At 43.8% G+C, this 21,982-nt stretch overlaps 1 protein-coding gene across 1 annotated transcript in view; it reads left to right on the top strand.

Annotated features, from left to right (window-relative positions):
• ctnnbip1 (catenin, beta interacting protein 1) overlaps positions 1 to 6,269 on the top strand; it is a 46,070-nt gene extending 39,801 nt beyond the window's left edge. Inside the window, exon 4 of the mRNA XM_084334230.1 lies at positions 5,217 to 6,269. Within this exon, the coding sequence (XP_084190356.1) occupies positions 5,217 to 5,275 (59 nt within the window). The 3' untranslated portion in view covers positions 5,276 to 6,269. The remainder of the gene's footprint in view (positions 1 to 5,216) is intronic.
• The last annotated feature ends 15,713 nt before the right edge of the window (positions 6,270 to 21,982 follow it).

Genomic DNA, 21,982 nt, shown 5'->3' with positions numbered 1-21,982 from the left:
AAATGGACAAAATGCCCTCGAAAATCAGTTAAGGGGGGCACAAAATGCCCCCGACAGTTTACAATTATATATATATATTTATCCGGTAATGGAGCGTCTGTGTGTCGTACGGTTCAGATGACGCGCAAATAAAAAACTTCATTTGGCGGAGCCGGGAGAGGGGGGCACTGGCTGCAGGCAGCAGCAGCACTAGCACTGCAGCCAGGTGCTAGTCAGTTTGTGTAAATGGCAAGCACAATATAAATCAATCTTCATTACGACTTTAAAAACATAGCCATTAACATTACATAGGCCTACACACATCTTGCCATAGCGTTAGCAGTTTGTACTACACAACGCATGTTGAACTATGGTAGCACTAGCCCCAGCTAATAGTCAACTAAATGTTACCGTAGCTAGTGCTACTAGCTAGCAGCCTAGCAGAGGAGGAAATGAGAGTCTGAGAGGCGGGGTGTTTAAAGACAATGATAGGCGTTTATTCAACATCCAAGAAGGCTAACATACAACTGTGTTTTACTAACTCCAACCGGGACTATTGCTGCTTTCGTGCTGCTTGTTGATGTTATGAACTCCGAGTCCTAACGTTACCGGAGCTGAAGGTGCCACACGCTAAAATGTCCGTGGGGACCCGGCGCCAACCCATAGATAGTTCCAACTCAACGAATTACGTAATCCACCACAGTTGCACTCAATATTTAAATAATGTTAGTCTAAATAAATGTAGACAGATACATAATAATTTCAAGCAGAAAACGAATCTTTCCATTAAGAACTGACAATCAGGCAATTTAAACATGGTTGACATTGTTTTTTTGTGTTTATATTAAAGAAAGGAAAGTCTAGTGCTGGCTGAGCATATTGTTTGTTTGCATTAAGTTAATACTTTGACAAATGTAGCCTATATTTTTCAGTCAGTTCGGTCTTTGTGTGCCAAACATTATTTAAGGCTGTAAACACTGTAAACCTTTTTTATATGTGAATGAGAAGAAATGAGAAGCATGTTTAGATTTGAGTGTTATTTCTTTTTTTTTATAAAAATTAATGTATATCGAACCGAACCGAAAACCGTGACCCCAAAACTGTGATACGAACCGAACCGTCCATTTTGTGAACCGTCCCACACCTACCGTTTATCATAAAAATGCAGTGCCCCCGAAATACAAAAAAAAGCCCCAGAAAATCTATTAAGGGGGGCAAAAAAAGCCCTTGAAAAAAAAAGTTAATTTCTAACCCTGACGTGAAATACCTTACAAGGAGAAGCGTGGTTTATTTGATAAACAGAAACCTCAGCTCAGATGTTAACAGATTGTATTGTCCTTGAAGAGTCTATTCTAATGATCTTTCGGTGTGTTCAGTCTATCTAATGATCTTTCAGTCCAGTCTATTGTCCCTCTGCTATTCAGTCCAACAATGGTCGGGCCTGTTCGTTAGCCAAGACCATCCTTGTGGTAGCCGAAGCTAATGATGATGTGTCATTCTTCCCCCCCCCCCCTCCTCTCTGTGATGAGAGGAGAGAGTATCTTGGTCTCTTCCCTCCTGTGGGATTCGTTTCTTTGGTCTGATTTTTGTCTGGCCCTACCCGGAACCACCGTCAGCTTTATAGGATCTTCGTCATAGCTATGATATTCCCCGCCCCTCTCCTGGTTGTCAGGCGACGCGCTGTCATGACAACGCGTTTAACCTTTACACACATTTCAAAACGTTTCATTCACTGTCAAAACCTCCATCGCGCTCTGCCTCTGTGGCCCCTTATCTTTGTTTTGTCTTCGATCGGAATTCAAAACAAACACCCTGCTCAGTGTGGTGCTCACTCGCTCTGAACCAACCTCTGCTAAGCCAAACACATTTCTGCCCTCTCTGACCTGGCACCGTTAGATGCTACCATCTTCCCCCAATCTATACATCACATACATTGAAAAAGCACCCCAAATCCCTCATGGCGCTAAGCTAATAACATTAAATCGAACAGCGTTTCGGCCCTACAGAAGCTAGAGCTAAAACGCAAAATGCATATTGTCTGTATTCATGGTCCACCATGAATGCATGAAAGGGGCGGGCGGGGGACGTTGTTTCTGATTATTCATTACCAATAACCGTGTTAGCCTCAGTAGCCACATTCGCTGATCGGCTGGTTGAGTATGATAACAAGGCCTGATCAGCATGTAATTTACGTGAAAAATATCTTACCGCGGGCCGGTTGGATCCCCAAAAGGATTTCCCAGTTATCGGTCGCCATCTGGTAGATCGATATGTCCATTGGCTATGAGATATTCCTTTACTGCATAGTGAATTCGGCGTTGCAAAAGGTACATGTATAGATTCCAGCTAACAGTAAACTCCATTGAAAGTAAAAAGAAAGAGTGCACCGTTCTGCCACAGGGAACACTGCATTATCGAGACAGTGCCCCTACGAGGATCTGGCCGGTAATGCACTTTTCAGAATTCCAAGAGTGGGGTAAATCTGCAGTGCCGCTCGGTGACATTGAGTAAGTTATTAAAATGGAATAAAAGCCAAAACAACCTTGCCACGGACATGTCCGTGGTTGGCCCTCTACCGTTGGATTCGAAACACGGACATGTCCGTGACCGGGCGGGAATGTATTAACACTTTGGCGACCAAAGTCCCGCAGCGATTTATAGTCCAGAGGACCGAGCTTTGTCAACAAACCGATGTACTTTCTAACAGCTATATATATACTTTATAGTATTGCTATCTGTCCATTCTCATTGTCACTTGAGTGCATAAACCGTGCCTTCATAATGGCTTAAAGAAAATAAAAATCCATCTGTTGGTTGTCATTTTATAGCGCCGTGAATATAAGGTTTATCGCAGTTTTCGTCTCGTCCTTTTTCTGGGGAGCTAGATAATAGGCTAAAGGCTAGTCACGTTATATCAAACGCCATTTCTGTTGTATATATACGAATGAAATAAAACAAACTGCGTAGCATCCGGACTATTACAGAGCATCTATGGATGAAATGGGGGCGGCGGGGGACGCTGATTACTATTATTGATTAGCAATACAGTGTGCGTTCAAGTAGCCATTTTCACTGATCGATCACGTTGCGTTTTAAAACAAGCTCCAATCCGGCTGTAATTTGGGTGAATAGTATCCTACCGTCAGCCCATGTGATCGCCGGCAGCATTTCGTCATAATACATCGGCATCTGGTAGATCGATATGTCCATTGGCTGATCATAAATCCCATTATTCCAGGCTGAAATCTGCGCTTCCAAACGTGATCAAAGATGGATGATGTTCGTTTGGGATCCAGGCTCAAATGAAACGCCCACAGACAGTAAACATTTTTTTCCCAATCGGCCTCAATGATACTGCAGTGGAGCGATGGCGCCCCTAAGAGGATCTGGCCGGTATTGCATGTTGCCGAAATCAAATATGCGGGTAGGTCCCCAGAGTCGATCGGGGACGTTAATACGGTTATTAATATGGAATAAAACAATAACAACTTGCCACGAGTTAACTCGTGGCTCTGGTCCACAACGCATGGCACCGTAACACGTATAAACTCGTGGCTGGTCCTTAAAGTGTTACCCCTTTCTCTGCCATGCTTATGTACATCCTTATACCATCCTCTGCCAGCTCTATTTGTCTATGGAGAAGTTCCCCTTCTTTGCATGGCTATAACTTTTTAAATTGTATTGCTAAATTGACATTACTGTGGCCCATTCAACGTCAATTATCTATCGTTTAGGATGTAGCAACGTTCTACTTTTTCATTCACATATTCATACTAAAATACGGTCTAAAGTATAAATATGTTTTTATCGTTTTCTGCAGCATTCTGCAGAACGTGATTTATAGCCCTAAATGCATTATATTGATGATCAAATACAGTTTGATAGCGATCGGCGCCAGATAAAACATTTCAAATGTACGTGCTTCTAGAAGTTACTACTCATCATCTGATGTTGACCGGATGGGGGGGGTGGTCGTTTATAATTCCGTGGCCAACGTTAGATGATTCATGTAGTGTGGGTGATATGATCATCAGAGCAGTTTGTATCGAACACGGTAATAATAAACACTGAAACTTACCCCAGTCTCCTCGGGCCGTTGGGCGATGAGCGTGGAGCAAAAAGATTGCTATTATGGGATGTTGAAATATGCGATCCATTTCCAGGTTGTATAATAGTATATACGTCCAAATCATGTTGTTTATCGAGTTATTGGCAACGGATCGCTATCGCGAGCCGGACCGAATATGGATGAACACCAACTACCTGCCGCTCATTTCCTGTTTGGGCGATCGGCCACCAGATGGCGCTCTTGAACCGTTGGAGAGTTGAGAGGAGATCAACAGGGGATCTCAAGTCTCCGCGGGAGAAATATGATTGCCATCACAGACTTTTGAAATATTGATCTCAATGACGTGTTACGGCGTCATTGGCAGATTACGCATGGCGGAGAATGACGTGTTACGGCGTCCTTGGCGATTAAAGGGTTAAGGACTACTCTCATTCATTTGTTTTGAGCTGTCTGATGTTTGTTTTTCAGGACCTGTGGAGTGCCACTGAACCAGGAGGTGGCAGCATAGTCAAAGTGACTTTGTACTAATGCGCCTGCTAGCATTTTAAGTGTTGCCTGGTCCAGTAGTTCCCCTTTTCTAGCTAGGAATTTCGTTTTCTGGCAGATTTTAGTGTGGGCTTTTTTAACCATGGCCTCTCCTGTAAGATGTTTGTCAAGTATGCAGCCTAGATATACTACAGAATCCTTGTTTGTTATTTGCTTCGCACCTACTCTTACCTTCATCTCAATTTCTTTACCAAGCTGTTTCTTTGATCCGAACAGGATGGCCTCTGTTTTCCCTAGATGAAGAGATAGTTTGTTATCTGACAGCCATGTCTGCACATTTGATAGCTCCTCACTAAGGGTCCTCTCCACTACTGCCAAGTCTTTATGGGAGACCAGAATGGCTGAGTCATCCGCATAAAGAAAGAGGTCTGATGAACAGGCATTCTTCATATAATTTATATGCAAGCGCTTTGATTCATTTCCTCACCTGCGTTATTTGTTCTTAGCCAGCATTCTAGATAGCAGTAACTGCACACAGCATGGGTTTAATGGAACAATGACGGGGCAACAGGGTCTCGGTGTAACCGAGGAATAGTCCGCCTATACATACCTTCAGTAGTTGTTAGTAACACTGTTAACGTTCAGTAGTTGTTAAGGTTGATTTTGTGCTGTTGGTTCCCAGGTGCGGAGGACGTGGTCATGGCGTTCTCACGGTCGGAGGCGGAGGATCGGCGGCAGTGACCCTGGGCCCCCCTACAGCCCACCCCACCCCACCCGCGGTCCACAACAACCCAAACTCTGCCGGTCCAACACTGTTGAGCTCAGGAGAGGAGGAGCACCTGCACCGGATGGAAGAGGAAGGGAAGAGGCACCAGAGGATTGTTTCCCCTCTCTCTCTCTTTCTTTCTTTCTTTCTTTCTTTTCTTTTTTTCTCTCTTGCTCTCTCTTTCATTCTTTATTTCACTTTCTTTCTCTCTCTTTCTTTCTCTTGCCCCAGCCCCTTTCTTCCTTACTCCTCCTCATACAAGCTGGCAGATCATTACCTGAGCTGCACTCAGTGGTTAACCTGGAGCCTACCAAGGCAGTCAATGAAAACACTCGCAAACTGCATGGAGGAATATACAATTATTTAATCTTTTAATCTTTTATTTTGGGGGGGGGGGGGCAGTTAGGCAGTGTTGTGTTTCGTATGTTTGTATACTTTTGATCATGGGATGAATTAGCCAAAAGCAATTGTTTTGGGTCAGGCAAAAAAAGAAAAAAAAACTATTTTGGTCAAGCAGAGTGTTTTTAATTGATGACCTTTTTTTTAATATATATATTCTATTTCTGCTTTTTTATGGGGTTGAATTTGTTTGGAGTTAGCTGTGTGTTGATGGCTTTCACGTTCTGTCTACCAATTGTTATTTTGCTGCTTGATTTTGAACCATAGGTTGTTGAGAGTGCAACTCGGCTTCCCTCAAGGGGACATCATAGAAAGTAAACACTACACACAACATTAAACACGGATGTACACATTCTCTCCCCAAGAAAACAAGGTTTTTGGGTTATTGTGAAATTAATGACCTTTTTTACTGTACAGACATTAGGGGAAAGCGATAATGAGTTGATTGTGCCAATTGTATGTTTGTTGTTTTGTTTATTTTTTGCTTTTTTTTTATCTGTAAGATACATTTTACATTATGAACGTGTTTGAGTGACAATGCTGTAGCTCTAATTTATTACTTATTAAATGGACTCACTCCCAACCCCTCAAATACACCATAAACAACAAGGAAGAAAAGCAATGTCCTTTCATGTTAGCAGAGGGTTGTCTCTATTCACACTAAAGTAAAGCATGTGAACTCTAACTAAATAACTAGAAACACAGAGCCAAACTGAAGAACTTTGTGCCAATTCTGATGTCAATGTAAATTATGGATTGATATCGATAAAAAAAAAAAAAAAAAAAACTTTAAGCACAGGAATTTTATGTTTGGTTCACTACAAAAATGTTGTAAGGGAAAATCCAGTGTTTTTTTTATTATTCAAACCTTATTTCCAATTTCCATCAGTAATCCGTCAGGTGCTGGAAACTAAATAGATCTGTTCTGTGGTCATTGACTCAACTGGAATAGTTTAATTGAATATTTTTGTTTGTTAAAATCGGATTTTCTTTTTTCTAGTGACACGCTCAATATTTAATGTGTTTTTAAGTACATTTTGTTAACTTGTATAACTTAAATAACTGTAACTTAATGTTTTGAAGCCAAGCATGTCTGCTTTGTGGTTTACAATGTTCATTTTAAAGTGGATCTAGGAGGATCTTGAAAGTCTTTGCCACAATGACCATTGCTTGTACATTCTCAACGTTTGTGGAAGCGACTAGCTCTTTGAAAACATTTTAGAAAAAAGAAAAAAAAAACATTTTTGTATGGGTAGCCTAGGTGTTATCCATGGTATCCTGTTGTTGGTAATAACGTTCTTTATCCGAATGTCCTCAGCGAGCATGGCAAAACACAACGGCCACACGTGGGGTCACACTGTCCGCCTACGACAAAGAAGTTGTCTTTTTATGTTTACTCTTTTGATTTTAAAACGTTCTTAATTTGTCTATGCATTATTTTCTTTTCTCAACTCAAATGTGTCTTACTGTATATTCTACCCATCAGGGTTGTCCTACAGCCTTCACTCATATGTTTCTGTGCGAGTGTGTGTGTGCAGTGCACATGTGTGCGTGTGAGTATGTGTGTTATTACTGGTTACCATAGTTAAACTTATTTCCAGTCTGATTTGCAGCATGCTGTTCAGTATGACTGGAGATGTATCATTTTACTGTGATGATCTGACGTCGCCTAGTTGTCCTTCTGACTTCTTTTGTTTTGCCTTTGTATTATCTTTTTATTTTTATTTTCAGTTGACATTGATTAGTTGGTTCTGTATGGCTGCTGACCCTGTCTTGACTTAATGCTTCCAAATCCTATACCAACTGAACCATTAAAGAAATTTAAAACACTGAAAAGCGTTTTCTTACTTGGACATTTAGATGTACAGTGTCTTGGTCATTTGGTGCATCAACATAAACAAACAATTAAAGTAGAATAAAATAAAATGGAATATATAAACTAAATTAGAATAAAAATTGAATAGAATATGTAACAGCTGTGCAATTGTGTAGTATTGTGCAAAAAATATGAACAGTGTCATATCCTGTAGTCTATAAGTACAAGCTTTTTGTGTCTTGGCCAAACATGCAGTGGATAACGTGCAGTTTATCATTCAAAACAAGAGATTTATCACACTAAAGCCATAATATGGGTAAAAATGTATTATCTTTCAACTGCTCGTCCTCTACATTTGCAGATTGTGATCAAATGAAAGGAGAAGGCGTCTGTTCAGTCTAATAAGTGAAATGGTGTGTTTTGTATACTGGCACAGGTATGTATGTTTGATTAAATCAGATAAATGTAGAGATACATGAACCTCCTCCCTCACTGGCCCCCAGAGTGAAACAAAACAATGTTTAGTTTCTTCTTGGTACTAGTGTGTTTACTTCATTATACATAGTGTATGTGAAGCTCAGGCAGTAGTACATTTTAGTGAACTCTCCCATAGGTGTCATAATTGTTAAATGTGAGTCATCAACGAACATGGCTGCTGTCTGCCTGAATCTTGCTCTAAATAGTCACAAGACCAGGCTGGCTATCAGGCATTAATTGAAGCAGCTGTTTGGTGGTATGCGGTAATCAAATGCAGTGGCAAGTTTTCCTCAGCTAATGATGAACATCTGCTCAATGTTCCCATGCTTTCTTTCACAGATGCGTAAAAATCCTATGATTTTGCTGGGAACTGGTCCTGAGAATTACACCAGCTGTTCGACTGCCGCTTCAGATCCTGAAACCCTGGTTCACACCAGAACCTGTCAACGGAATATTCAAACCCCAACTTTAGCTGATGACGGCAAACATTAATATTAGGATGTTACATATAGAGACAAATCATTATGAAGCTATTGTTAATAGCATACTTTTATGTTCAGTCTACTGTAGTGGTTCTCAACATTTTTCATGTCAAGGACCCCCAAATCACACCGCAGGCAGCAGACCCCCTTTTAACAACATTTTGTCTCAGGGCCCCCCATCTGAGAGGATATTTTGGTAGACTATGCTTAAGTCCACAATTCCATATAGGCCTTTTTTATTTTTGTATTCTACTTATTTATATCTCCATCATATAAACAGGTTGTCTCATTGAGATCAATATTTTATTCAAGAGATACCTGTATACAATAGACATCAACAAACAAGTACAGTTCAGACATACTATAGATTTCCACATAGTAGTTGAACAACAGACACTAACCCTAAGATCAAAGGAAACGGTTACAACCAACATCTAATAGTTCAAAACTTAAAAATCTTCTTACATTATTACATTTCTGCAGTTCCATTATTTGTATGGAGCATAGTATTTAAAACCAGTTTTGCCAAACCCAGTTTTTACATCTATCTATCACTAGGTGATTCTGTGACCTAGTACCACATGTGCTGTATTTAGAAGCAATCAAGGAGCAGCGATAACCGGGACGTTTCATAAGCAGAGCCATATAGATAAATAAAATACAATGCAAGTCCCTTCTCTTAGTTAAAGAAGGCCATCCCATTAACTCATTCAGGGCCAGACCTGAGATAAGTAAGGGATAATGTATGGCTAGGAGGTCATTGTCGCAAAATAATTGACCGACACGGAGTTTAAAATACCGAGGCGCCGCGCCGAGGTGTTTTAAACGGAGTGAAGGTCAATTATTTTGCGACAATGACCGAGTAAAGCTATACATTATCCCGCTTATTACATGGCTAACTTACTAACAATATACCTAATTCATTTGACAAATCGCAGTTCTGTGGCTCTGTCAGCCCAAATAAAGTGATTATTATTATCGCGAGCAGCAGCCTCTGTTCTGGCTCCGCTGTGTTCAGGCTCCGCTCGTTGCTCCGCCCCCTGTCATCGCCGGCAGCACTGAAACAGTGTGTGTCAGTGGGCTTGATTGCGAACAGCTGCGCTCTGCGGTCATTATTGAAAAATCTGCGGTCATTATCGAAAAATAATGACCGCAGTCGGGGGGCTGTTGACCAATCACAAGCAAGCATTTCGGCGAATGTGAAAACGCCATGTAATAAGTCAGGTTAACTCGCCGACGCTTGAGCGTCATCGTTATTTATTTTATTCTGTATTTCCATTCATTATCCATCCAGGGTGTTATCATAGGGAATGAGTCTGAGATCCCAAAAGTGCAATACCGGCCGCATCCTACCAGGCGGCGGTATCGAGCACCCTTTGAAACTCTGTGTCTTGGGCTGTGCATCGATTATATAGGTCCGGACGGACTTTTCCATGTCGGGCAAGGGGAGCGGTTGTCCCGATTGGCTTGAGGAGCGTCAAATGCTCCAGATGGATGATGTATGGCGGATTATGTTGGCGACATGATCGACACCAATACTGGGACTCGCAATCAGATAATTGGAATATTCTTTTTGCGGCACATCCAGTCAAGGCAAGGGCTATATGATATCAATCTTGCGTTGATCAAAGCATGCCTTCATTGTGATCCGAGCGTATGTGTGTAACACTAGTCCATAACGTATTCCGTTGGTGACGATCAAAGCATAAAAAAACGTGCATTCATGATCATGATGGAACATAATACTAATACCTATCATATGCATTTGATTTTTTAATTGTAGCGTGTGTAGGGACGGGACGCCAATGTATTTAGTATAATACACATTGGGGGCTATTACCAGCCTCCCATTAATTACCCTAAAACCAAAAAAATTATGTCATCCATACATTCCCGTTTTATACCGTGGTGAATATAATTATTATATTCACCACGGTATAAAACGGGAATGTATGGATGACATAATTTTTTTCTTTTTCACATATTGAACGATAGATACTCGATGTCAAATTGGCAATAGTATTGTATCCATAGCTATAATATATAATATAGTTATAGCCCTGCAAACACCGCCACGTATTCCTATACTTTAGAACACTGGCCTTTTAACCACACAGTACACAGCGCCCTCTGGCGCTGATTGAGTTAAAGGAGATACTGGGTTATGAGGTGCCTAAGACAGGTCTAGTATTATACCTGGGGAATCTGACACAGGGACAGATACCTGGTGATGGCATTGCGAGCAGGGATCATTAACACCTCGGTAACTCCCCTTCATTGGTCTGACCATTTCTTCATATCCTTCTCACTAACTTGCATGCTTAACCCCAAGCCATCCACTCAAACTGTCTCAGTCAGACGCAACCTGCGCTCCATATCCCCCTCCACCCTCTCCTCTGACATATTATCCGCTCTACCTTTGAGTGACACCTTCTCTGCTCTCCCCCCAGAGACGGCAACCTCCACCCTCCTCTCGGCCCTCTCAACCTCCTTCGACAAGCTCTGGCCCCTCGCTGAGAAACCTGCCCACCGTTCCCCACCCAGTCCATGGCTGACGGATGCAGTGAGAGAAGAAAGACAGGTCCTGAGAGCGGCCGAGAGGAAGTATAGAAAGACACGCCTCAGGCGGCTGGGTGGCGCAGCGGTCTAAGCGCTCGTCACCAACGCGTGAGACACGGTATCGAATCCGGCTGTCAGCGTTGCCTCCGGCTTGGGCCGGCCGTCATACTGACTCAATTGGCAGAGTCAGCGGGAGGGGAGTCGATGGGTGGTAATCTGGTCGTTGTAAACAGCGACTCCTACAGGTCGGTCAGGGCGCCTGCACAGCAAGGACAGGAGATGTCGAGGGTAGTGTGAGCCTCCCACACGTTACACCTCGCCAATGAGAGTCCGCGCTGGCAGGTGAAAAGAAGTGGCTGGCTGACTCTGCATGTATCGGAGGGGACATGCGATAGATTCTTCAACCCTCCCTATGACCGACCAGTGGGGGGCACATGCGAGCAACGATCAAGACAGGGGAGGGGGGAATTGGCACGACTAAATTGGGATGGGAGAAAAACAGGAAAAGAAGGAGAAAAAGTGGATCAAAAGAAAGACACGCCTCACTGCTGACATCGCCACATATCACAACCTCTTGTTAGCTTTCTCCAAAACCATTACTACTGCCAAACCTTCTTTCTTTCACCACAGGATCGAGGCCTCTGCCAAGAACCTTCGCAAACTGCACGCTACCATGTCCTCCCCCCTCCTCTCTCTCTGCCAAAGGCTTTGCGATTTTCTTTGAGAAAAAAGTGGAGAACATCCGCAGCTCCTTCTTCCAACCCCCACCCATTCCAAATGCTGAATCAAGAACCTCATCCTTCACTCTGTCATCTTTCGCTCCTATTACAGACGCTGAGACCTTGACACTGGTAACCATCAGATTCTCCTTGCATCCCTCGCAGGAATGGGAGTGGCTGGCTCTGCGCTGATATGGCTGACAATGACCGCTCCTACCAAGTATCATGGAGAGGGACCCTCACTGCCCCCCACCCCCTGCGGACGGGTGTCCCCCAGGGCTCGGTCCTTGGACCCATCCTCTTCTCCCTCTACACCAAATCTCTGGGTAACATTATCACGTCTCATGCCTTCTTGTATCATTGCTATGCCGATGATACTCAACTCTTCCTCTCCTCCCTCGGATATCGACGTCTCTGAGCGGATCTCGGCCTGTCTGTCTGACATCTCCGCCTGGATGACATCCAACCACCTCAAACTGAACCTAAGCAAAACAGAATTGCTTCACCTGCTGGCCAAATCCTCCCCTCTGACCGACCTTTCCATCACAGTGGAGAATGTAGCTGTGGCCGCGTCCCCGACTGCCAAGAACCTTGGTGTTGTCCTTGACGACCAGCTGAACTTCTCCTTTCACATCGCAGCAACAACGAGAACCTGCAGATTCCTCCTGAGCAACGTCAGAAGGATCCGCCCCTTCCTGACAAAAGAAGCCACCCAACTCCTCGTCCAATCAACAGTCATCTCCCGTCTCGACTACTGCAATGCACTGCTCGCTGGCCTTCCGACCACTGCCACCAAGCCTCTTCAACTCATTCAGAATGCAGCCAAACCCCTGATCTCAAACCTACCAAAGTCAGCCCATGGCACCCCACTTCTTAGAGACCTGCACTGGCTCCCCATAGCTGCAGGAATCCGCTTCAAGGCCCTCGACCTGGCATATCGTTCAGCAAAGGGAACGGCTCCCGCCTACCTCCGGTCAATGGTCTCTAACTAGACACCCTCAAGACCTCTACGCTCTGCATCTTCTGGCCGCCTTAGACCCACCCCTATCCGAGCTCCGGGAGGGTCATCAAAGAGAAGCCGCCTATTCTCTGTCCTTGCCCCACAATGGTGGAACGAACTTCCCACCAGTTAGGACAGCCGAAACCCAACCAATCTTTCGCCGTCGACTAAAGACACACTTCTTCAATCAATATCTGAAATGGAAAAAAATAAACGTACTGTCATGCACTTGTCCTAATATACTAACCTACACTGTAACTGAGGGGTACAATTCCCTGACTGTATTGATAAGTATGGTATCATTAAACCACTACCGCTTTATGTACTTTCATTACTGGCCATACAGTACACGATATATGAATATGATGAACACTTCCCACAATGAAATCGGTTCCAGTCAAAGGTATTAATCAAGTATTTAATGGAGCAAAAGGTACATAGGATACTTTACATTATTCTTTGAATGCACTTGTAAGGCAAAGGAATATGCGTAGGCGAATCAATAACGAATGTCCGTTCTCTGGTTACGCAGGAGGTAATTATACGACCTGAATCTTAGGGAATTATATCTATGGTACACTAGTAATATAGCGGGAGATACTGGAAGGGGTTCCCACTGGTTGTAAGCCAGCAAGGGGGGTAGAAGATCTGTCGGTAGTAGGACGTCTGGTCAACGATGACTAGGGAGACTTCAGGTACAGAAGCCGGTGCAGTAGCCTCTTGATCCACAGACGAATACAGCTTGGTTCTCTTGTAGACTGTAGCTCCACAGGGAAGAAAGCTAGTCGACCTCAGGCTCTCTGGGCGCCGACTCGACTTGACTCCTCTCGGGGTAAATCCAACACGTGCAGGCGTCGGCGATTATCCGCTCCATAAATCACAGGACCAAAGCAAATATATTCCAGCCGCAAAGGGCTATGTAGTCGTCGGGTAGATTAATCCAGTGTACATGTCCATACGGCTCTCGTCTAGGTCTCCTCGGGTGAAAGCGCCATGCGGTCGGCCCAGCCTGGATAAGAACTCTAGCTAATACGAGAAAGCGTTGGAGATGCTGGTCACTGTAGAATTCTAACCGCACGATACACTATACACAAATAGACTATTAAAGACTTAATAGAAATATGTCGCACTCTACGGTATAGCGCCAAACTCTGACAATTCAGTTACTAATTCGCACGCGGTCTCGATGCTCTATTCTGGGGCCAAACAGGCCATACTTCACCGCACGTTGTATCGTGGGTGAGGCTTCAACTTATCGGTAACATGCTAAGGAAGGTAAGGAGGTAAGGGGCTTCTATATTCACCTGCGCCGTATTTATACGCACGGTGAACAAACTAGTTCCACTCTCATTTCTGTCGCGTATCCCTGGGCAAGGCCGGGCATGTCCAGACACATCTTGACGGTGACTTTGAACCTGGCTCCGGAGGCCGGTCCCTGGCGCCGGTGGACCGCTGTCCAATAGGAGAATGAACTATTATGGTCTGGGCTAAAGGGATATTCCGTGTATATGTACAAGGAATATACAAGGGATATACAAGGGATATCAAACGATATACAAATACTATGCAATATATATCAATAAATAAATATATATATTCGGTTTAATCTGATCCTTCGTAACATACACTGTAGCACTAAACACTTTGATGAACATTGTTACTCAGCTGATAGAGTTGTACCCTTCCTGCTGACTTGTCGTACAAAACTTGTAAGTCACTTTGAATAAAAGCGTCAGCTAAATGACTAAATGTAAATGTACAGTTGCAATCAAAATTATTCAACTCCCATTGCACATTAGGTTTATTGGCCAAATATACAATTTCCCAACTGTTTACAATAAACAAATGACACAAGAATCGTTTAAGTTGTTTAATGAAACTAATATTACAAGGGTTGTTATCCAAATTAAACACAAAATGCTACAATGGCCTCCAGTTCAGTGATATTCTTTGGTCTGCGTTTTGCAACTGCCCTCTTCAAATCCCACCAGAGATTCTCTATGGGGTTCAAGTCAGGTGATTGTGATGGCCACTCTAAAATCTTCCATTTCTTCTTCTGAAACCAAGCCTTGGTGGACTTTGAGGTATGCTTGGGATCATTGTCCTGTTGGAAGGTCCAATGACGCCCAAGCTTCAGCTTCATCACAGACGGCATGATGTTTCCTCCACCATGCTTCACTGTAGGCAGGAAGGGTGTTCTTTTCAGCATATGCTTCATTCTTCTTCCTCCAGACATACCACTGATCCATAGGCCCAAAGAGTTCCAGTTTTGTTTCATCGCTCCACAGAACAGAACTCCAACACTTCTGTGGCTTATTTATATTGTTTTGAGTATATTGGAGACAACTTTTCTTGTACTTTTGGGTCAGTAGTGGTGTATGTCTTGGAGTCCGGGCATGGAACCCTTCAGTGTTTAGTGTGCCTTACTGTGCAAACTGAAACCTCAGTGCCTGCTGCCACCAAGTCTTGCTGCAGGTCCTTTGCAGTCACTCGAGGGTTTTTGACCACTTGCCTCTTCAGGACTGAGAGCAGGGGACACAAACAGGCTGGATAAGCTGGTCAGGAAGGCCAGTAGCGTGGTTGGGGTGGGGCTGGACTCCCTAGCGAGGGTGGCGGAGAGGAGGAGCCTTGCTAAGCTCCAGGCCATCAGGGAAACCCTCCCACCCACTATACACAGACTTGGCGGACAGGAGGAGCAGGTTCAGTGCCAGGCTCACACTTCCTAAGTGCAGCACTGAACGGCACAAGAAGTCCTTCATTCCAACAGCCATCAGACTATACAATGCATCACTGTGCCTCACTGCATCACTGAGCACAGAGTGGCAGTTACCATCTTCCTGGACTTAGTTTGAAACAGCACTGAGCAATACCTACTGTAGACCTCAGTATATTTTTACTGTATTTATTTACTGTATATTTTATTCCATCTTTTTTTTTTGATAATTTTATTTTTATTTTCAACCAGCATGGATACATACAGGATATGGTCAGTGTCAAAATAGAGAATCATTCATTTTGGTTATTTTTTCCCCCCCACCCCCACTCCCTCCCACCAGCCCATCCCCCCACCAGTTCCCTCCCACCAGCCCACCCCCCCCCTCCCAGATTCAACTTTCAGACTCACATTAGGCAAACACTAAACTAACAGAAATAAGTAAAATGCAAACAAAACAAAAACACATTCACATCTTCAACTTGCTCCGAGGTCCCAACATAGTCTCATAGAGTCAACTATGGAAGTGTACCCAACCTTTCATTCTCCATATACGTCAAAAAAGGTTGCCATGTCTTATAAAATCTATCCGTAGAGCCTCCTAAGGTGCATCTCATCTTTTCCAAGTGCAGGAACCCCATTACATCTCTGGTCCATTGGACATGTGTGGGAGAGGCCTCCTGCTTCCACATCATAAGTATTAAACGCCTAGCAATTAGGGTAGAAAAAGTAATGATTTTCGAGTGTTTTATGTGAATAGGTATATCCTCTGGTGCCACTCCAAAGATTGCGATTATAGGGGAAGGGTCAATTTTGGTTCCAAATATTGCAGAAAAAGTATCAAATATAGATGTCCAATAGTTATATAAATTTGGACACGTCCAGAATGTATGAACGAGAGAACCCGTCATCGTCTTGCACCTATTGCACAAAGGATCTGTCCCTGGATAAAACTTAGCCAACTTCTCCTTTGAGAAATGTAGACGGTGTAGCACCTGAAACTGTATGAGCCCATGTCTGGCACATATTGAGGAAGAGTGAACATTCCGGAGAATAGATTGCCATTGTTCATCCGAAAATTCTACAGACAGATCATCCTCCCAATGTGATTTGATAATAGTGAGAGAGGGGGAATGTAGGGTCGACAATATATCATACAATACTCCAATCGCTCCCCTTCTATATACATTAACATCTAGAAATTCATCTAAAGTTGTTTTTTCAGGCACTGTTGCGTACAAAGTCACGAATTTGCCTATAGCGGAAGAAATGAGTCCGGGGGATGTCGTGCTTTTGAGTCAGCTGAGTAAATGAGGCAAAAACATTGTCAATATACAGATCTTTAAAACTAGATATACCCTTATTGCTCCAGATCTTAAAAGCCGAGTCCAATAGGGATGGTGGGAACATATGATTGCAAGGGATTGGTGCCCGAGACGACATTGATTGTAGACCGAACCTTTTCCTACATTGTATCCAGATTCTAAGAGAGTGATGCACTATCGGGTTATGTCGGTATGCATCCAATTTTAACGGAAGGGCTGAGCTAATCAAAGCTTGCAATGAGGTTTTTCCGCAGTGGGAGGACTCAATATGCAACCACGCTGGAGTCTCAGTCAATCGATCCCCCATCCAGTAAAGAATATTGCGTGTGTTTGCTGCCCAATAATAAAATTGAAAATTTGGCAAGGCCAGCCCCCCTGACCGTTTCGCCTCTTGTAAAAAATGGCTTCCTAATCCTTGGAAGTTTGCCATTCCAAATGAATGCCGAAATCTGTTTATCTAGTGTGTTAAAGAATTGTCTCTGTAAATAAATTGGGACGCACTGAACGATATATAAAAATTTGGGCAGGACATTCATTTTAACAACGTTAACACAACCAATTAGTGATAAGGGAAGCCTATCCCATCTTTGAAGATCTGATTTAGTACGCTCCAGGAGTGGTGCGAAATTTTTCTCGTATAGATTTTTATGTAAGCGAGTGACCTTGATGCCTAGATAAGTCAGATGATCCGCTACCTTAAATTGAAATGCCTCAAATGAGATCTCCTCAGCTTCACTGTTAACGGCTAACAACTCGCTTTTATGCATGTTCAATTTATATCCAGAGATACAGCCGAAATCTCTGAAAATGGTAAGAGCATGGGGAAGCGATTCCAAGGGGTCAGACACATAAAGTAACAGGTCATCAGCATAGAGGGATAATTTGTGTTCTAGGCCAGCCCTATGGATTCCCCTGATCCTGTCTTCCGCTCGCAACTTCATAGCTAAAGGTTCTATAGAAATTGCAAACAGGAGAGGGTATAATGGGCATCCTTGTCTGGTTCCACGATTCAGTGGGAAATAAGGGGAACATACATCGTTTGTCTTGACACGGGCCATGGGCGAGTTATACAAGAGCCTTACCCACGAAATGTACCTTTCACCTAGACCGAATTTTCCAAGAGTAAAAAGCAAATAGTCCCACTCCACCCTATCGAACGCCTTTTCGGCATCTAATGACAGAGCAATCTCAGGTGTCGAGGGTGAAGGGGTATATAAAATATTAAATAGCCTACGCAAATTTTATTCCATTTTTATCCTATTTTACTCTACTCTTATCTTAGGCAACTTGGTTTGATTTGTTTTATTATTCTTATTTGTGACCTGTTCTGTCTAAATGTTTAAATGTTGAGCGATTTGCACTGTCAAATTTCCCACGGGATAATAAAAGTATTTCTATTCTATTCTATTCTATTCAGGAATCTGGTGTCAGCCGCTGATAGCTTCCTCTTTCTGCCACGTCCAGGTAGTGTAGCCACTGTTCCTTTAACTTCGAACTTGCGAACTATGCTTCGAACTGTATTTCTAGGAACATTCAGTGCTTTTGCTATCTTTATGTATCCTTTTCCTTGTTTGTGCAAGGCAATTATCTCTTCTCTGAACTTTTTGGACAATTCTCAAGTTTCAAGTTCAAGTTTGTTGTCATACAAAAATACAGAATACTTTGATATGAAATGCTTTTTTTCTGTTCTGCTCCTGAGAGTGTGCTAGATAAAAATATAAATAGATTAGTCTAAAATATAAAGTCAAAAGTACGTAAACAAGTGTAAACAAAAGTGTTCAATATACATACAGTATATACAATACAGAGTGGGGAAAAAATTTGTAACTGAGTTACAATACAATATACAGTACAATGCAGAAATGGGATGAGGTACAACTTAGGGTAAGGTGCAATGAGGTATGAGTTGTAGTGCAAATCTCTTTACCAATAAATATAAAGTGTGTTAAAGTGTCTAAAGTGGGTAAAGTGGGTGCTACAGTGAGTTGTTTATTTAAAGTGAGTGTGTACGTGTGGATGTGTGTGCTGTGAGTGTATTTGATGGTTTGTTACATAGTGTTATTGTCGTTGAGCATCCTGATGGCCTGGGGATAGACGCTCCTTCTGAGTCTCTCTGTGCTTGCCATGAGACTCCGATATCGCTTGCCTGACCACAGCAGTTCAAAGAGGCAGTTGTTTGGGTGGCTAGAGTCTTTGATTATTCTCTTAGCCTTACTCCTGCAGCGCTTGTTGTAAATGTCTTAGAGAGTGGGAAGTCCACCTCCAATTGTGCGTTCGGCTGAACGTGCCACTCTCTGTAATCTGCTACGGTCTTGTGCGGTGCTATTCCAAAACCAGGAGGTGATATTGCCAGTCAGGATGCTCTCTATTGTGCATGAGTAGAAGTTCTTAAGGAGAAGTCCACCATTATCCCTGTACCCAAAAAATCTACGCCCACTTGCCTCAACGACTACCGCCCTGTAGCTCTCACCTCCATAGCCATGAAGTGCTTTGAGAAGCTTGTGAAGGGCTACATCTGTTCCTCCCTCCCCATCAACCTGGACCCCCTGCAATTTGCATATCGCCCCAACAGCTCCACGGAGGACGCCATAGCCCATGTGTTGCACACAGCAGCATCACACCTGGACAAGAGGCAGGGGAACTATGTGAGAATGCTGTTCATCGACTACAGCTCAGCATTCAATACCATAGTCCCCTCCAAACTCATAGCCAAGCTCAGGGACCTGGGCTTGAACTATGACCTCTGCCAGTGGGTCTTGGACTTCCTGACGGGTAGACCCCAGGTGGTGAGAGCAGGCAACTGCACCTCCTCATCCATCACCCTCAACATAGGGGCCCCCCAGGGCTGTGTTCTGAGTCCCCTCCTCTACTCACTGTACACACACGACTGTGTGGCACAGCGGAACAACAACACAATCATCAAATTTGGGCCTGATCTCTGCAAACGATGAGAGGGCCTACCTGGAAGAGGTAGAGAATCTGGCGTGGTGGTGTCAGGAGAACTACCTCTCCCTGAACGTCAGCAAAACAAAAGAGATGATTGTGGACTTTAGGAGGTCGGGGGTCAGGGACTACAGCCCCCTCAGCATCGACAGGGCACCAGTCGAGAGAGTGAACAGTTTTAAGTACCTCGGAGTCCACATATCCGAGGACTTGACATGGACCACACACATTGACAGTGTAGTCAAGAAGGCACGGCAATGCCTCTACTTCCTTAGGTGCCTAAGGAAGTTCAAAGTGAGTCAGAAAATCCTTAAGAACTTCTACTCATGCACAATAGAGAGCATCCTGACTGGCAATATCACCTCCTGGTTTGGGAATAGCACCGCACAAGACCATAGCAGACTACAGAGAGGTGGAATTATTTTGACTTATTTCTAACATGCAATCAAGAGAAACCTTAGAAGGGCCGTTAAAGGGGGGATCTCCCTTCTTAGATGTCGGTCATAGTAGTGTTGCAATAAAACAGGCAAAACAGTTGGTAAGCATGCACTCATATGTGAAATGAAACACAGATAAGTGCATGCAATAGCAACTGAACATTTCGAAAGATAAAAAATAGAGCTGATGGCGGATCTATTTGAGGCATGGGGGCGGCGCAGAGAGGGTCGCATCCTCCCAGTCATCATCACGGGACGTCCAACACTCTGGTCATCACTACGATACAGCCACTCACAGGGAGACAGGGAGACGGGACAGGCATTAGACAGTTTGCGTGATTGTGATGGGCGGACATAGCAATAGATACATGTGGTAAGCATATATGTGAATAGAATAGATATATGTAGTAAATGGTAAATGGGGGCGACAGTGGCTCAGGAGGTAGAGCAGTCTTCTGGCAATCTGGAGGTTCCCGGTTCGATTCCCGCTCCTCCCGGGCAGCGTGTCGATGTGTCCTTGAGCAAGACACTTAACCCCTAATTGCTCCCGATGAGCAGGTTGGCACCTTGCATGGTTGCCTCCGCCGTCGGTGAGTGAATGTGTGAGTGAATGTGTGAGTGAATGTGTGAGTGAATGTGTGAGTGAATGGGTAAAATGTGAGTAACAAATTGTAAAGCGCTTTGGATAAAAGCGCTATATAAAAAAGCAGCCATTTACCATTTATATGTAGTAAGCATATTATGTGAATAGAATAGAAGTACTTAACCCAGCAATGAACTCAACGTCTAAACCACGTTGACAGACCACGGACAGAAGACGGTAAGAAGCTGATCCATGGCCTCGTGGTGCACGTAGAACAGTCACTGCAATCTTGGCAAAGACCCCGAGACATCCACCACCTTGGTCAACACTACGAGACAACCACTCAGAGAGATGGGGGGGGTTAGAGAGTTCCCATGTTTGTAGTGGGCGGAGATGGAGCAATAAATACATGTAGTGAGCATATGCATACATGGTGCCAGTAGAATCAAAGTATATAAGAAAATTGTGAAATTGAGTAATAGATAGAACTACTCGGGCGCCCCAGTGGCGAACCACATAGCGCGCTCAGCCGCGACACGGGCGACCCGGGTTCGATTCCCGAATCCGTCGTTATTTCCCGAATGTCTTCCCCCCACACTGTCTCCCATTTCTCATCTGTCTCTCCCTACTGGACTGCCCAGTAGTAATAAAGCGATAAAACGCCAAAAAAAATTATCTTTAGATAGAACTACAAGCGTATGTATACAGGATGAGATACAAGACAATAGCTCAGGGCTGTATGCCACGGGGGGCAGGAAAAACCACTCAGAATTGGTCAGGGCAGAGGAGTAGGTAAGGTTCAGCGCTGCAGGCCAGACAGAAGGAGGTATGAAGCTGACCAGGTGAGATCAGGGTAGGTTGAAGGAGAGAGAGAAAAGAAGGGTCTTAAGCAGGGATTTAAAAGCTTCGACAGAGCAAGCGCCCCTGACGACGGCAGGTAATTTGTTCCACAGGTAGGGAGCATGGTAGACAAAGGCTCTGTGGCCGGCAGATTTCTTTTTAACCCTAGGAATTGATAGAAGCCCCGAATTTTGTGAGCACAGAGCACGAGAGCGCGAATATCGAGAGATGAGATCGGATAGATCGAGCGGTGCGAGTCCATTTCAAATTTTGTAGGTGAGGAGTAGCACTTTAAAGTCAGATCTGGCATGATTGACGGAGCCATAGAGGAATACAACGAGAAGCTAACGGCTAAGATAGAGGAAAACAACGATAAGCTAACGGCTAAG

This window comes from Notolepis coatsorum (genome assembly GCF_963971535.1).
Source record: "Notolepis coatsorum genome assembly, chromosome: 17".
Taxonomy (NCBI): domain Eukaryota; kingdom Metazoa; phylum Chordata; class Actinopteri; order Aulopiformes; family Paralepididae; genus Notolepis; species Notolepis coatsorum.
The sequence above is the reverse complement of the archived record's forward strand: the minus strand, read 5'-3'. Positions and strand labels throughout refer to the sequence as shown.